The sequence below is a fragment of the Pholis gunnellus genome, assembly GCF_910591455.1.
Source record: "Pholis gunnellus genome assembly, chromosome: 14".
In the NCBI taxonomy this organism is placed as follows: Eukaryota; Metazoa; Chordata; class Actinopteri; order Perciformes; family Pholidae; genus Pholis; species Pholis gunnellus.
In genome coordinates this window covers 127,744-142,500 of record NC_136541.1, presented here as the reverse complement: position 1 = coordinate 142,500, position 14,757 = coordinate 127,744, and the positions used below count along the sequence as shown (strand labels likewise).

The 14,757-nt window shown below is 41.4% G+C and overlaps 1 protein-coding gene across 2 annotated transcripts in view; it reads left to right on the top strand.

The window, feature by feature from the left end:
* Window positions 1-14,757, top strand: part of impa1 (inositol monophosphatase 1) — a 24,626-nt gene extending 9,869 nt beyond the window's left edge. Inside the window, exons 1-9 of one of the 2 annotated variants that reach the window (XM_079172671.1) lie at window positions 8,549-8,629; window positions 9,428-9,506; window positions 9,928-10,061; window positions 10,424-10,528; window positions 10,746-10,791; window positions 13,753-13,861; window positions 14,130-14,238; window positions 14,316-14,467; window positions 14,547-14,757. In XM_079172671.1, the coding sequence (XP_079028797.1) occupies window positions 9,444-9,506; window positions 9,928-10,061; window positions 10,424-10,528; window positions 10,746-10,791; window positions 13,753-13,861; window positions 14,130-14,238; window positions 14,316-14,467; window positions 14,547-14,677 (849 nt within the window). In that variant the 5' untranslated portion in view covers window positions 8,549-8,629; window positions 9,428-9,443 and the 3' untranslated portion in view covers window positions 14,678-14,757. Of the gene's footprint in view, window positions 1-695; window positions 801-1,139; window positions 1,186-1,264; window positions 1,374-1,457; window positions 1,567-4,994; window positions 5,147-5,229; window positions 5,348-8,495; window positions 8,630-9,427; window positions 9,507-9,927; window positions 10,062-10,423; window positions 10,529-10,745; window positions 10,792-13,752; window positions 13,862-14,129; window positions 14,239-14,315; window positions 14,468-14,546 lie in introns of those variants that run through there. The other variant, XM_079172670.1, reaches the window with a different exon arrangement.

Below are 14,757 nucleotides of genomic sequence, written 5' to 3'. Positions count from 1 at the left end.
AGTGTCGTGAGCACTGAAGTTGACCAGCAGAACTGTGGAGTCCCCAGTTGCCATTCTGCTGATTGGTACACGATCACAAACAACAGTCTGAGACTCACAGTGTCATAGAGGTGACCGTCTCTCGTTTCTCGGCGCACAGCCGGGGCCTCGTGAGAGTCCCCACACCTCCAGTCCAGCCCCTCTCCAGGAGTCTCCAGAACCAGTGCTATGCGTGGAGGAGAGCCCAACTTTATCTAGTTGATACCGCTGCATCTACCTGCACCAGCTCCGGTTCCTTCCCACCATAGAGGTGACTATCCATGTCTCTACAGCCAGTGATGCAAGGGGTTGGCACGTCTTGGTCCCCGCCGTTTGCCTATCCTTGTGAGTGGTGGGCCAACAGGGCGGAGGCTCCAAGAAGATTTTTCAGCCTTTTGCCTGGACGACCCCAATGTGTCAAGGCTCGGCCACTAGACCCTCCTAGGTCTGCCTCCAGAAGGGGGCCCTGGTTTCCCTTTTCCGATTGAGGTGCTACAACTACTTCCTGGACGATTAATTTAGGGACCACTTTACCTTGAGAGCTGTTGCCCACTACAACACAGCTCCCAGGGTCACAGATTGGATAGCAGGACTGTAAACAGTCTAAAATCTGCCTGGCAACAGCAGACAGGAAGTCAGCAGGTAAATGATGCCATTGTTTGTCCTCTGACCCTCAGGTTCATCGGGGAGGAGTCTGTAGCTGCAGGTGAGCCTGTGGAGCTGACTGACAGTCCCACGTGGATCATTGACCCCATTGATGGGACAGTAAACTTCGTACACAGGTGAGAGGCTCCGCCCACGCTGTGATGTCACGGAGAGGAGGGTCACACCTGCTCCACCTGCGCTGATCTCATTGAACTCTTCTTCCTGTTTCACAATAAAAGCTATAATGAAAATACATAATTATATAAATCACGGATATGAATAGTTATATAAATATTAACAATCTGTGAAGCATACGACACCTTCGATTGAGAAAAAAACACTTTAATAGGGAAAAAATGTTAGAAGGCTCAACAAAATCAACAGAGGAGGGATCCTGGACGGGCAGACAGGAAGTCAGTGTTATGTGTTCAAACTCATAGAACTATAGTTACATGTGTAACTGTTTCTCCTCACAGATTTCCATTTGTGGCCATCTCCATCGCCTTCACCGTCAACAAGCAGGTAAACTCACCTGTTAGTCACAGGTCACGGGGGTGGGGGGGGTCAGACAGGAAGTGGACTGACATGTTGTTGTTGACAGACGGAGTTTGGGATTGTGTACAGCTGTGTGGAGGACAAAATGTTCTACGCTCAGAGAGGAAGAGGAGCATTTGTGAACGGAGACCCTCTGCATGCCTCTGGACAGGAAGGTGACATCACACACGTGTGACATCACAGATGTGACATCCCACCTGTATTGAAGTTGTTCTGATCATCCCGTCTCCTCCTATCAGACGTCAGGAAGTGTGTGGTGGTGACGGAGATCGGATCAGAGCGTGATGACCTCGCTCTGTCCATCATGACCTCCAACATCTTCAGGGTGCTGAAACTACCTGTTCACGGGTCAGAACTCCTCTCTGCTCCTCAACATATATAACATATATAATATATAAATATATTATTTAACTGTGCATTGTTGATACACTTTGATGTTTAGTTTTGGTGAGAAACTTCAATAAATCTAGTTTGTAGAAGATTTTTTCACATTAATGTAAAATAGATATTAGAGATGAAAAACGACTTGTTACTTAATAACACAAGCTCTAAGCAAACTACTAATATTTAAATAAAGCAAATATTTAATAAATACAATCATTTATTTCCTAATCCTTTCAATTGTGTGTTTCTATGCAAATACATGAAAAGGGGGATGATAGTTATCTGTAGGAAATACACCTCTAGTCCTGATGGAGAGCCTAAGTTGTGATATCACCTCTTGTCTAGCTACACCTGAAACATGTTCCTGGGGTTTACTTTCCTATTCTAAGATCAGTGAGGATCCACTATCAGAACCCCTGTCTTGTATGTTCCAGTATCTGTTCGTTGTCACCTCTCTAACGTGTTGTTAGCATGTTTCTTGTATGTTCCAGTATGTTCATTGTCACCTCTCTAACGTGTAGTTTGCATGTTTCTTGTATGTTCCAGCATCTGTTGGTTTTCACCTCTCTAACGTGTTGTTAGCATGTTTCTTGTATGTTCCAGTATCTGTTGGTTGTCACCTCTCTAACGTGTTGTTTGCGCGTTTCTTGTATGTTCCAGTATCTGTTCGTTGTCACCTCTCTAACGTGTTGTTAGCATGTTTCTTGTATGTTCCAGTATGTTCATTGTCACCTCTCTAACGTGTAGTTTGCATGTTTCTTGTATGTTCCAGCATCTGTTGGTTTTCACCTCTCTAACGTGTTGTCAGCATGTTTCTTGTATGTTCCAGTATCTGTTGGTTGTCACCTCTCTAACGTGTTGTTAGCATGTTTCTTGTATGTTCCAGTATCTGTTGGTTGTCACCTCTCTAACGTGTTGTTTGCGCGTTTCTTGTATGTTCCAGTATCTGTTCGTTGTCACTTCTCTAACGTGTTGTTAGCATGTTTCTTGTATGTTCCAGTATCCGTGCGTTGTCACCTCTCTAGCATGTTGTTAGCATGTTTCTTGTATGTTCCAGTATCTGTTTGTTGTCACCTCTCTAGCATGTTGTTAGCATATTTCTTGTATGTTCCAGTATCTGTTCATTGTCACCTCTCTAGCGTGTTGTTAGCATGTTTCTTGTATGTTACAGTATCTGTTTGTTGTAACTTCTCTAACGTGTTGTTAGCATGTTTCTTGTATGTTCCAGTATCTGTTTGTTGTCACCTCTTTAACGTGTTGTTAGCATGTTTCTTGTATGTTCCAGTATCTGTTCGTTGTCACCTCTCTAGCGTGTTGTTAGCATGTTTCTTGTATGTTCCAGTATCTGTTCGTTGTCACCTCTTTAACGTGTTGTTTGTGTGTTTCTTGTATGTTCCAGTATCTGTTCGTTGTCATCTCTTTAATGTGTTGTTTGTGTGTTTCTTGTATGTTGCAGTATCTGTTCGTTGTCACCTGTTTAACGTGTTGTTTGTGTGTTTCTTGTATGTTCCAGTATCTGTTCGTTGTCACCTCTCTAGCATGTTGTTAGCATGTTTCTTGTATGTTCTAGTATCTGTTCATTGTCACCTCTCTAACGTGTAGTTTGCATGTTTCTTGTATGTTCCAGCATCTGTTGGTTTTCACCTCTCTAACGTGTTGTTAGCATGTTTCTTGTATGTTCCAGTATCTGTTCGTTGTCACTTCTCTAACGTGTTGTTAGCATGTTTCTTGTATGTTCCAGTATCCGTGCGTTGTCACCTCTCTAGCATGTTGTTAGCATGTTTCTTGTATGTTCCAGTATCTGTTCGTTGTCACCTCTCTAGCATGTTGTTAGCATGTTTCTTGTATGTTCCAGTATCTGTTCGTTGTCACCTCTCTAACATGTTGTTAGAATGTTTCTTGTATGTTCCAGTATCTGTTCGTTGTCACCTCTCTAGCATGTTGTTAGCATATTTCTTGTATGTTCCAGTATCTGTTCGTTGTCACCTCTCTAACATGTTATTTGTATGTTTCTTGTATGTTCCAGTATCTATTGGTTGTTACCTCTCTAACGTGTTGTTTGCATGTTTCTTGTATGTTACAGTATCTGTTCGTTGTCACCTCTCTAACGTGTTGTTAGCATGTTTCTTGTATGTTCCAGTATCTGTTCGTTGTCACCTCTCTAGCATGTTGTTAGCATGTTTCTTGTATGTTACAGTATCTGTTCGTTGTCACCTCTTTAACGTGTTGTTAGCATGTTTCTTGTATGTTCCAGTATCTGTTCGTTGTCACCTCTCTAGCATGTTGTTAGCATGTTTCTTGTATGTGACAGTATCTGTTCGTTGTCACCTCTTTAACGTGTTGTTTGTGTTTCTTGTATGTTCCAGTATCTGTTTGTTGTCATCTCTTTAACGTGTTGTTTGTGTGTTTCTTGTATGTTCCAGTATCTGTTCGTTGTCATCTCTTTAACGTGTTGTTTGTGTGTTTCTTGTATGATCCAGTATCTGTTCGTTGTCACCTCTCTAGCATGTTGTTAGCATGTTTCTTGTATGTTCCAGTATCTGTTCGTTGTCACCTCTCTAGCATGTTGTTAGCATGTTTCTTGTATGTTCCAGTATCTGTTCGTTGTCATCTCTTTAACGTGTTGTTTGTGTGTTTCTTGTATGTTCCAGTATCTGTTCGTTGTCACCTCTCTAGCATGTTGTTAGCATGTTTCTTGTATGTTCCAGTATCTGTTCGTTGTCATCTCTTCAATGTGTTGTTTGTGTGTTTCTTGTATGTTCCAGTATCTGTTCGTTGTCATCTCTTTAACGTGTTGTTTGTGTGTTTCTTGTATGTTGCAGTATCTGTTCGTTGTCACCTCTTTAACGTGTTGTTTGTGTGTTTCTTGTATGTTCCAGTATCTGTTCGTTGTCACCTCTCTAGCATGTTGTTAGCATGTTTCTTGTATGTTCCAGTATCTGTTCGTTGTCATCTCTTCAACGTGTTGTTTGTGTGTTTCTTGTATGTTCCAGTATCTGTTCGTTGTCATCTCTTTAACGTGTTGTTTGTGTGTTTCTTGTATGTTGCAGTATCTGTTCGTTGTCACCTCTTTAACGTGTTGTTTGTGTGTTTCTTGTATGTTCCAGTATCTGTTCGTTGTCACCTCTCTAGCATGTTGTTAGCATGTTTCTTGTATGTTCCAGTATCTGTTCGTTGTCATCTCTTTAACGTGTTGTTTGTGTGTTTCTTGTATGTTCCAGTATCTGTTCGTTGTCATCTCTTCAACGTGTTGTTTGTGTGTTTCTTGTATGTTCCAGTATCTGTTCGTTGTCATCTCTTTAACGTGTTGTTTGTGTGTTTCTTGTATGTTCCAGTATCTGTTCGTTGTCACCTCTTTAACGTGTTGTTTGTGTGTTTCTTGTATGTTGCAGTATCCGTGCGTTGGGGACAGCGGCCGTCGACATGTGTCAGGTGGCGACGGGTGGAGCCGACGCCTACTATCACATCGGGATGCACTGCTGGGACATCGCGGCCTCCGCGATCATCGTCCAGGAGGCGGGAGGCGTTGTCATGGATACAGACGGTCTGTATTTAACATGTGATACCTCACCTGTGTGTACCTGCTGAGGTTGTGTCTGCCTCACATCGGCCCGTGTTCCTCCTCAGGTTCAGAGTTCGACATGATGTCCAGGAGAGTCATCGCTGCCAGCTCTGCCGCTGTGGCCAATGACATCGCTCGTGTCATCAAAGCGTTTCCCTGTCCCCGCGACGACGAGGACATCAGGTGTGTCAGTGGAGCGACAGGTGTAAACTGAGTGTCTGATTAAACTGTTGTAACGTTAAGACGGTAAATCAGGTTGCACCAATAAAACTTAAGAAAGCTCATAAAGATTTTAAATCAATTATTTCAGAATTAATAAACACAAAAAATAAATCCTAACTTTGTCATTCTGATTTTTACTGTTATTTTGACAGCTATTAATGGTTTAGTTGACAGTTACACTAAAACATGGAAGATTTTCCATACTGTTATTTTACTTCTTAGTCCATTCTGTTCCCATGATATCTACTTCCTGTCCGTCCTGGAGAGTGGTCCCTCTTCTTCGAAAGGGACCACCCTTCGAAAGGTTTTTCGGGTAGTCAGTGTGGCTTTGTGGCACAAAGGCAGTAAAACTGCCTGTGCCAAAGCACACTGACTGTAATCCTGCGTGACTGCATTCCAACAATAATAGTTTTGTTATTGTTATCCTGTTTCTCTTTCTTTAACTTCTATTTCTTCCGTATGTATTTTGCTACTGATCTCCTTCCACATTTTTTAAGCTACAGAAACCGTTCGAATAGGAAAATGTTCAGCTCTTTCAGGAGAAGTGTGCTATATCTCTTCATATTTATAATCTTTAAACTTTTAGAATTATTAAGCTTTTTGCAATTTTTTTTGAATGGGATGTCTATGGAGAATATTTTCAAATCCTTCTACTCCAGGGGTGGCCAACCCGCGGCTCCCGAGCCGCATGCGGCTCTTTGCCCGGTTTCATGCGGCTCTTATGTTCATATCGAAGTTTGTATTTGTGTTTTTTTAATGTTCGTGTTCGCTTCGCTTGAGTTAAATACGGTATTTTCGTCAAACGCGCATGTGCGGCCACAGATTACGTTCCTCGTCGACCCATTTAACGCCGAGACGGACTGTTTGAAAGCCCCGCTAGTCACAGATGAGGATGCGGCTGAGTTGGAGATGATCGATCTTTGTGAGGAGGACCAACTCAAACCTGCTTTAAGGGACCATTGAGTTCTGGAAAAGTGTGCCAATGAAAAAATACCCCAATGTCAAACGGGCTGCGCTTAAGATACTGTCAATGTTTGGGTCAACATACGTCTGCGAGTCTGTGTTTTCTACCCTGAAACACGTGAAATCAAAGCATCGATCTGTTCTGACTGACACCCATGTGAAAGAATTGCTTCAAGTGGCAACAACGGAATACAAGCCAGATTTGAAGAGGATTGTTCAAGGCAATGAATGCCAGAAGTCCCACTAAGTAACATGCATAGTAAAAGAAAAACACTATTGTAAATTATTATATTTTTGTTTGTGGACTTGGTTGAACTGAGAGTTTGTCTGTGTGAGACAGTGCACACAATGTTCATTGTTGAACATGACTGGCCTGTGGTCTTAGGAGTCAATTTCTGTCATTATCATATTGGTGTGTGACATTTACAATAAATCTGGCTGAGCAAAGGTATGTGTGTGTGTGAGGAAGGGATAGGGTGATGTTCATGTGTGCCCATGTGTATGATGTGGCTCTTTGCGGTAACACAGTAAAAAATGTGGCTCTTGGTCTCTGACTGGTTGGCCACCCCTGTTCTACTCCCTCATACTTTCAGCTATGACACCATTTCCTCTCTCTGAAGAAACTAAACTTCTTCACTTCTGCAGGAAAATGGTTCGCTTCCTCGTCCAGGATGCGAACAAACAAAATGATAAACAGTTGGTGGATTCGAACTATGGAATTTCTTTAAAAGGGGAGCAAACGTTGCGTGTGCTTCCCTTGTCGACCGAGATCGAGGGAAAAAGCACAGAGATAGGGGAGCAAGAGGGTGAACCACAGGGGTCCTCCTGGCCCTCAGCGGTGCGTTCAGGTAACCTCAGGTTTCCATAGGTTTTGGGGGTATCCGGTTGTCTTACCGGAAGTCCCGCCTCGGCATCCCTGCTCTCGTCCAATGAGAGCAGGGATGCATTTGGGGGAGGAAATTCACACGATGTGAACTTCTTCAGAGTGGGGGAGCTGGTCTTCAAAGGGGAGAACTGATTCTCTCTGTTTCAGAGCCCATGTCGAAGGCACATGGTCAGATCCCAACACTAATGTCAGGTACTCTGTTCTCTACCTGCTCAGGTACTCTGTTCTCTACCTGCTCAGGTACTCTGTTCTCTACCTGCTCAGGTACTCTGTTCTCTACCTGCTCAGGTACTCTGTTCTCTACCTGCTCAGGTACTCTGTTGTCTACCTGTTCAGGTACTCTGTTCTCTACCTGTTCAAGTACTCTGTTCTCTACCTGTTCAGGTACTCTGTTCACTACCTGTTCAGGTACTCTGTTCACTACCTGTTCAGGTACTCTGTTCTCTACCTGCTCAGGTACTCTGTTCTCTACCTGCTCAGGTACTCTGTTCACTACCTGTTCAGGTACTCTGTTCTCTACCTGTTCAAGTACTCTGTTCTCTACCTGTTCAGGTACTCTGTTCTCTACCTGTTCAGGTACTCTGTTCACTACCTGTTCAGGTACTCTGTTCTCTACCTGCTCAGGTACTCTGTTCTCTACCTGCTCAGGTACTCTGTTCACTACCTGTTCAGGTACTCTGTTCTCTACCTGCTCAGGTACTCTGTTCTCTACCTGCTCAGGTACTCTGTTCTCTACCTGCTCAGGTACTCTGTTTTCTACCTGTTCAGGTACTCTGTTCTCTACCTGCTCAGGTACTCTGTTCACTACCTGTTCAGGTACTCTGTTCTCTACCTGCTCAGGTACTCTGTTCTCTACCTGTTCAGGTACTCTGTTCTCTACCTGTTCAGGTACTCTGTTCTCTACCTGTTCAGGTACTCTGTTCTCTACCTGTTCAGGTACTCTGTTCTCTACCTGTTCAGGTACTCTGTTCTCTACCTGCTCAGGTACTCTGTTCTCTACCTGTTCAGGTACTCTGTTCACTACCTGTTCAGGTACTCTGTTCTCTACCTGCTCAGGTACCCTGTTCTCTACCTGTTCAGGTACTCTGTTCTCTACCTGTTCTTAAATGTGGTCACTACGATGGTTCAAACTGCATTGAGTCCTCATGAAGATAAAATACAAGTTAATGAGACATCTGAAGTTAATGAACAGACACAAACTTGACCTGAGAGACGCGATGTGTTGAGACACCTTTGACTCAGGATTGTGATCACCTGTAGAGTGTGTACGTCACCAGCAGGAGGCAGCAGCACTCCGCTGCACGAGGAAGAAGAAAAAGAAGAAACCCGGAAGTAAGCGGAGCCGCAGCAGCAGCAGCAGCAGCAGCAGCGGATCAACAGCAGATTGTCGACAGGTTAGTCTTTAATGATGTTTATAGGATGTTTTCATGTTTACTCCTTCACGATACACCTCATCACGTTACACTCTTAAATCACCGTCTTTAACTCTCCTCGTTCTCTTCTGGTTCCGTGTCTCCGTCTCACCAGACTCACTGACTTGTGTTTTTAAGCCGCTTGTGTGTAAAGACACGGACAGCTTCCGGTGTTACACCACAGCTTGTTATCTTAGAACAAAGTATATTATCATGCTTTTCAAATGTATAATGTCCACACCCACGTTTTCTAAATTATGTTCGGATTATATTAATGAAGATAATAATAATGATGATAAACTTGTAAAGTGCTTCAAAGGCGTAAAAACAGAAAATGCATCAATGCAATTTATCAGATAAAAAAAAGTACCTGAACAGAACCAGCGGCTCAGGATCAACCAATCACGTAACGTCAATAACATCAGGAGATTTAACAGGTTCTATTGGTTCTTTACGGCCACCATGGAATATTTAACAGGTTCTATTGGTTCTTTACGGCCACCATGGAATATTTAACAGGTTCTATTGGTTCTTTACGGCCACTATGGACTATTTAACAGGTTCTATTGGTTCTTTAAGACCACCATGGACTATTTAACAGGTTCTATTGGTTCTTTAAGACCACCATGGAATATTTAACAGGTTCTATTGGTTCTTTACGGCCACTATGGACTATTTAACAGGTTCTATTGGTTCTTTAAGACCACCATGGAATATTTAACAGGTTCTATTTGTTCTTTAAGTTCACCATGATGATGATGCCATTTGTGTCCTTATAAGGAGCTCTTCCTCTAAGATGGCAGACCTCTGGCAGAACGCCATGGATCACGCTGTCGCCATCGCAAGAAGAGCCGGAGAGGTGTGTGTGTGTGTGTGTGTCAGTTAGTGTGTGTGTGTCAGTTAGTGTGTGTGTGTGTGTGTGTGTCAGTTAGTGTGTGTGTGTGTGTGTGTGTGTGTGTCAGTTAGTGTGTGTGTGTGTGTGTGTGTCAGTTAGTGTGTGTGTGTGTGTGTGTGTGTGTGTGTGTGTCAGTTAGTGTGTGAGTCATAGTCAGATAGTTCATAGTGTCATCCTCCTCCAAAGTAACAGATACAGCTCTGTGTTGATCGGCTCTGTGTTGATCGGCTCTGTGTTGATCGGCTCTGTGTTGATCGGCTCTGTGTTGATCGGCTCTGTGTTGATCGGCTCTGTGTTGATCGGCTCTGTGGTGATCAGCTCTGTGGTGATCGGCTCTGTGTTGATCGGCTCTGTGTTGATCAGCTCTGTGCTCTGTATTGATCAGGTGGTGCGTGAGGCTCTGCAGGACGACAGGAAGGTGATGACAAAGAGTTCGTCGGTTGATCTGGTGACACAAACCGACCAGAAGGTGGAGCAACTCATCATCCAATCAGTGAAGGACAAATTCCCCACTCACAGGTAAGAACACCTGTTCGTGTTAACGATCAGATCCATCTTTCAATCACTGAAGGGACGACGAGTTCCTGTTGATAGACTTTCTTTATTCTCATAAACTAAACAGTTCAATCAAAACTCCAATCTCACACACACACACACACACACACACACACGTGTATATATATACAGTATATATATATACTTATATACAACATGCTTTATTTACAGTAACAATGAGAAAAAAAAATCTTCAGTTGAAATCCTGAATGTGTGTGTGTGTGTGTGTGTGTGTGTGTGTGTGTGTGTGTGTGTGTGTGTGTGTGTGTGTGTGTGTGTGTGTGTGTGTGTGTGTGTGTGTGTGTGTGTGTGTGTGTGTGTGTCAGCTTCATAGGGGAGGAGTCAGTAGCTGCAGGGGAACCTTGTGTCCTCACTGACGGTCCCACCTGGATCATCGACCCCATCGATGGGACAACCAACTTTGTTCACGCGTGAGTTTTATGAAAAATCAAACATAGTCTAAAAGCATAAAATTATGAAGTGATGACATTTTGAACAGAGATGGATGTAATTTCTAACTTGACTTTTATTTCTGGTTACTATTATTATTAATTTATTGGCGACTGTGGCTGAGTGGAGAGAGCGTCAGCTAAATGACTGTAATGTCATTTATTACCTCCAATAAATACATAATTGTCTCTTTAACAGATTTCCTTTTGTTGCTATTTCCATCGGATTTTCTGTCAACAAACAGGTGAGTTCAACTTCTAGTCCAAGTGGTGACCTACTATACTATGACTCACTATACTATGACCTACTATACTATGACTCACTATACTATGACCTACTATACTATGACTCACTATACTATGACCTACTATACTATGACTCACTATACTATGACCTACTATACTATGACTCACTATACTATGACCTACTATACTATGACTCACTATACTATGACCTACTATACTATGACTCACTATACTATGATTCACTATACTATGACCCACTATACTATGACTCACTATACTATGACCTACTATACTATGACTCACTATATTATGACCTACTATACTATGACTCACTATACTATGACCTACTATACTATGACTCACTATACTATGACCTACTATACTATGACTCACTATAATATGATTCACTATACTATGACCCACTATACTATGACTCACTATACTATGACCTACTATACTATGACTCACTATATTATGACCTACTATACTATGACTCACTATACTATGACCTTCTATACTATGACCTACTATACTATGACTCACTATAATATGACCTACTATACTATGACTCACTATACTATGACTCACTATACTATGACCTACTATACTATAACTCACTATAATATGACCTACTATACTATGACTCACTATACTATGACTCACTATACTATGACCCACTATACTATGACCTACTATACTATGACTCACTATACTATGACCTACTATACTATGACTCACTATACTATGACCTACTATACTATGACTCACTATAATATGACCTACTATACTATGACTCACTATAATATGACCTACTATACTATGACTCACTATACTATGACTTACTATACTATGATTCACTATACTATGACCCACTATACTATGACTCACTATACTATGACTCACTATACTATGATACACTATACTATGACCCACTATACTATGACTCACTATACTATGACTCACTATACTATGACTCACTATAATATGACCTACTATGACCTACTATACTATGACTCACTATACTATGATTCACTATACTATGACCCACTATACTATGACTCACTATACTATGACCTACTATACTATGACCTACTATACTATGACTCACTATACTATGACTCACTATACTATGACTCACTATACTATGACCCACTATACTATGACCTACTATACTATGACTCACTATACTATGACCCACTATACTATGACTCACTATACTATGACCCACTATACTATGACTCACTATACTATGACCTACTATACTATGACTCACTATACTATGACCTACTATACTATGACTCACTATACTATGACCTACTATACTATGACTCACTATACTATGACTCACTATACTATGACTCACTATACTATGACCCACTATACTATGACTCACTATACTATGACTCACTATACTATGACTTACTATACAATGACTTACTGTACTATGACCCACTATACTATGACTTACTATACAATGACTTACTGTACTATGACCCACTATACTATGACTCACTATACTATGACCCACTATACTATGACTCACTATACTATGACTCACTATACTATGACTCACTATAATATGACCTACTATACTATGACTCACTATACTATGATTCACTATACTATGACCCACTATACTATGACTCACTATACTATGACCTACTATACTATGACCTACTATACTATGACTCACTATACTATGATACACTATACTATGACCCACTATACTATGACTCACTATAATATGACCTACTATACTATGACCCACTATACTATGACTCACTATACTATGACCTACTATACTATGACCTACTATACTATGACCTACTATACTCACTATACTATGACTCACTATACTATGATTCACTATACTATGACCTACTATACTATGACCTACTATACTATGACTCACTATACTATGATACACTATACTATGACCCGCTATACTCACTATACTATGACCCACTATACTATGACCCACTATACTATGACCCACTATACTATGACTCACTATACTATGACCTACTATACTATGACTCACTATACTATGACTCACTATACTATGACTCACTATACTATGACCCACTATACTATGACCTACTATACTATGACTCACTATACTATGACCCACTATACTATGACTCACTATACTATGACTCACTATACTATGACCCACTATACTATGACTCACTATACTATGACCTACTATACTATGACTCACTATACTATGACCTACTATACTATGACTCACTATACTATGACTTACTATACTATGACTCACTATACTATGACTCACTATACTATGACTCACTATACTATGACCCACTATACTATGACCCACTATACTATGACTCACTATACTATGACCCACTATACTATGACTCACTATACTATGACCCACTATACTATGACTCACTATACTATGACTCACTATACTATGACTTACTATACAATGACTTACTGTACTATGACCCACTATACTATGACTTACTATACAATGACTTACTGTACTATGACCCACTATACTATGACTCACTATACTATCATTTTTGTATTTTAATTATTTTAACTATACACCACAGGTGTGTTGTACAGGTGTGAAATGTATTTTTTTCTTTTTTCTTTTTTTGGCCGGTGGTAGTCTTTTTGCATGTACAGTAGGTACTGTGTGTGTGGGTATGTGGACTGCCGACAGTCTGTGTATGTAATGTATGTGTGCAATATGTTACTTGTATTGTCTTAACAGCAGACACTGTATGTATGTCTCCAAGACAAATTTCCTTCGGGACAATAAAGTCTATCTTATCTTATGACCTACTATGACTCACTATACTATGACTTACTATACAATGACTTACTGTACTATGACCTACTTATTAAAACTTACATTACTATGACCTGTGTCACTATGACTTACTCTAGTATGACCTGCAGCTCTACAGCTGTCCTTCCTCTTTCAGATGGAGTTCGGTGTGATCTACAGTTGTTTGGAAGATAAGATGTACACAGCGAGGAGGGGGAAGGGAGCGTTTTGTAACGGAGAGCCACTGCAGGTTTCTGATCGTGAAGGTCAGTAATCAATAACACAACTCAACGGATTCACTCAACAATAAGCGATGAGGACGAGTCAATCATATTTAATCCAAAGACATTGATCAAAGGCAACAACTGAAATCATGAAGGCTTTTGTTTAAATGTATTACACTGTAAAACACACGTCTCTTTATCACTAGATGTAGCTGAGGACAACCAAAAACGTACAGGAACAGGATGTGATGTCATGATGCTCTGATCCAGACTGAGGTCACAATCTGACCCGTTTCTTTTTTACTCTCAGACATTAAACAGTCGATCATTGCCACAGAGTTTGGATCCAGCAGAGACCCTGAAGCTGTAGAGAAAATCTTCTCGAGCCTGAGGAGTATTCTCTGCATCCCTGTACACGGGTAATACTACTGATACTGCACTCATTTACTGATATTGTAATTGGTGTGTATTTTTGACAGTATATTCATGTTTCCAGGGTGCGTGGTGCAGGAACTGCAGCAATCAACATGTGTCATGTGGCATCCGGTTGTGTTGAAGCGTATTATGAGATCGGGATCCACGTTTGGGACGTCGCTGCAGGATCTCTGGTGGTCTCAGAGGCCGGAGGAGTCCTCATGGACGTGGAGGGTAAAGATACTCAAAGCGAACTTCAGTGTTTCTGTTGATTTCAATGGAGGAGATAGGCATTAACACATTGTGTGTTCAGGAGGAGCAGTGGACCTGATGTCCAGAAGAATTGTTGCTGCCAACAGCAGAACCATCGCTGAGAGGATCGTCAAACAGATTGACAGCTTCAGTCCACTCAGGGACGACGCTCCACCACCAGAAACACTGTGAAACGCAGCGCAGTGGATTCAACAGATTCCATGTGTGAGACCGATGTTCAGTTTGTTAAGATGAATAAAGTTTGTCATGAA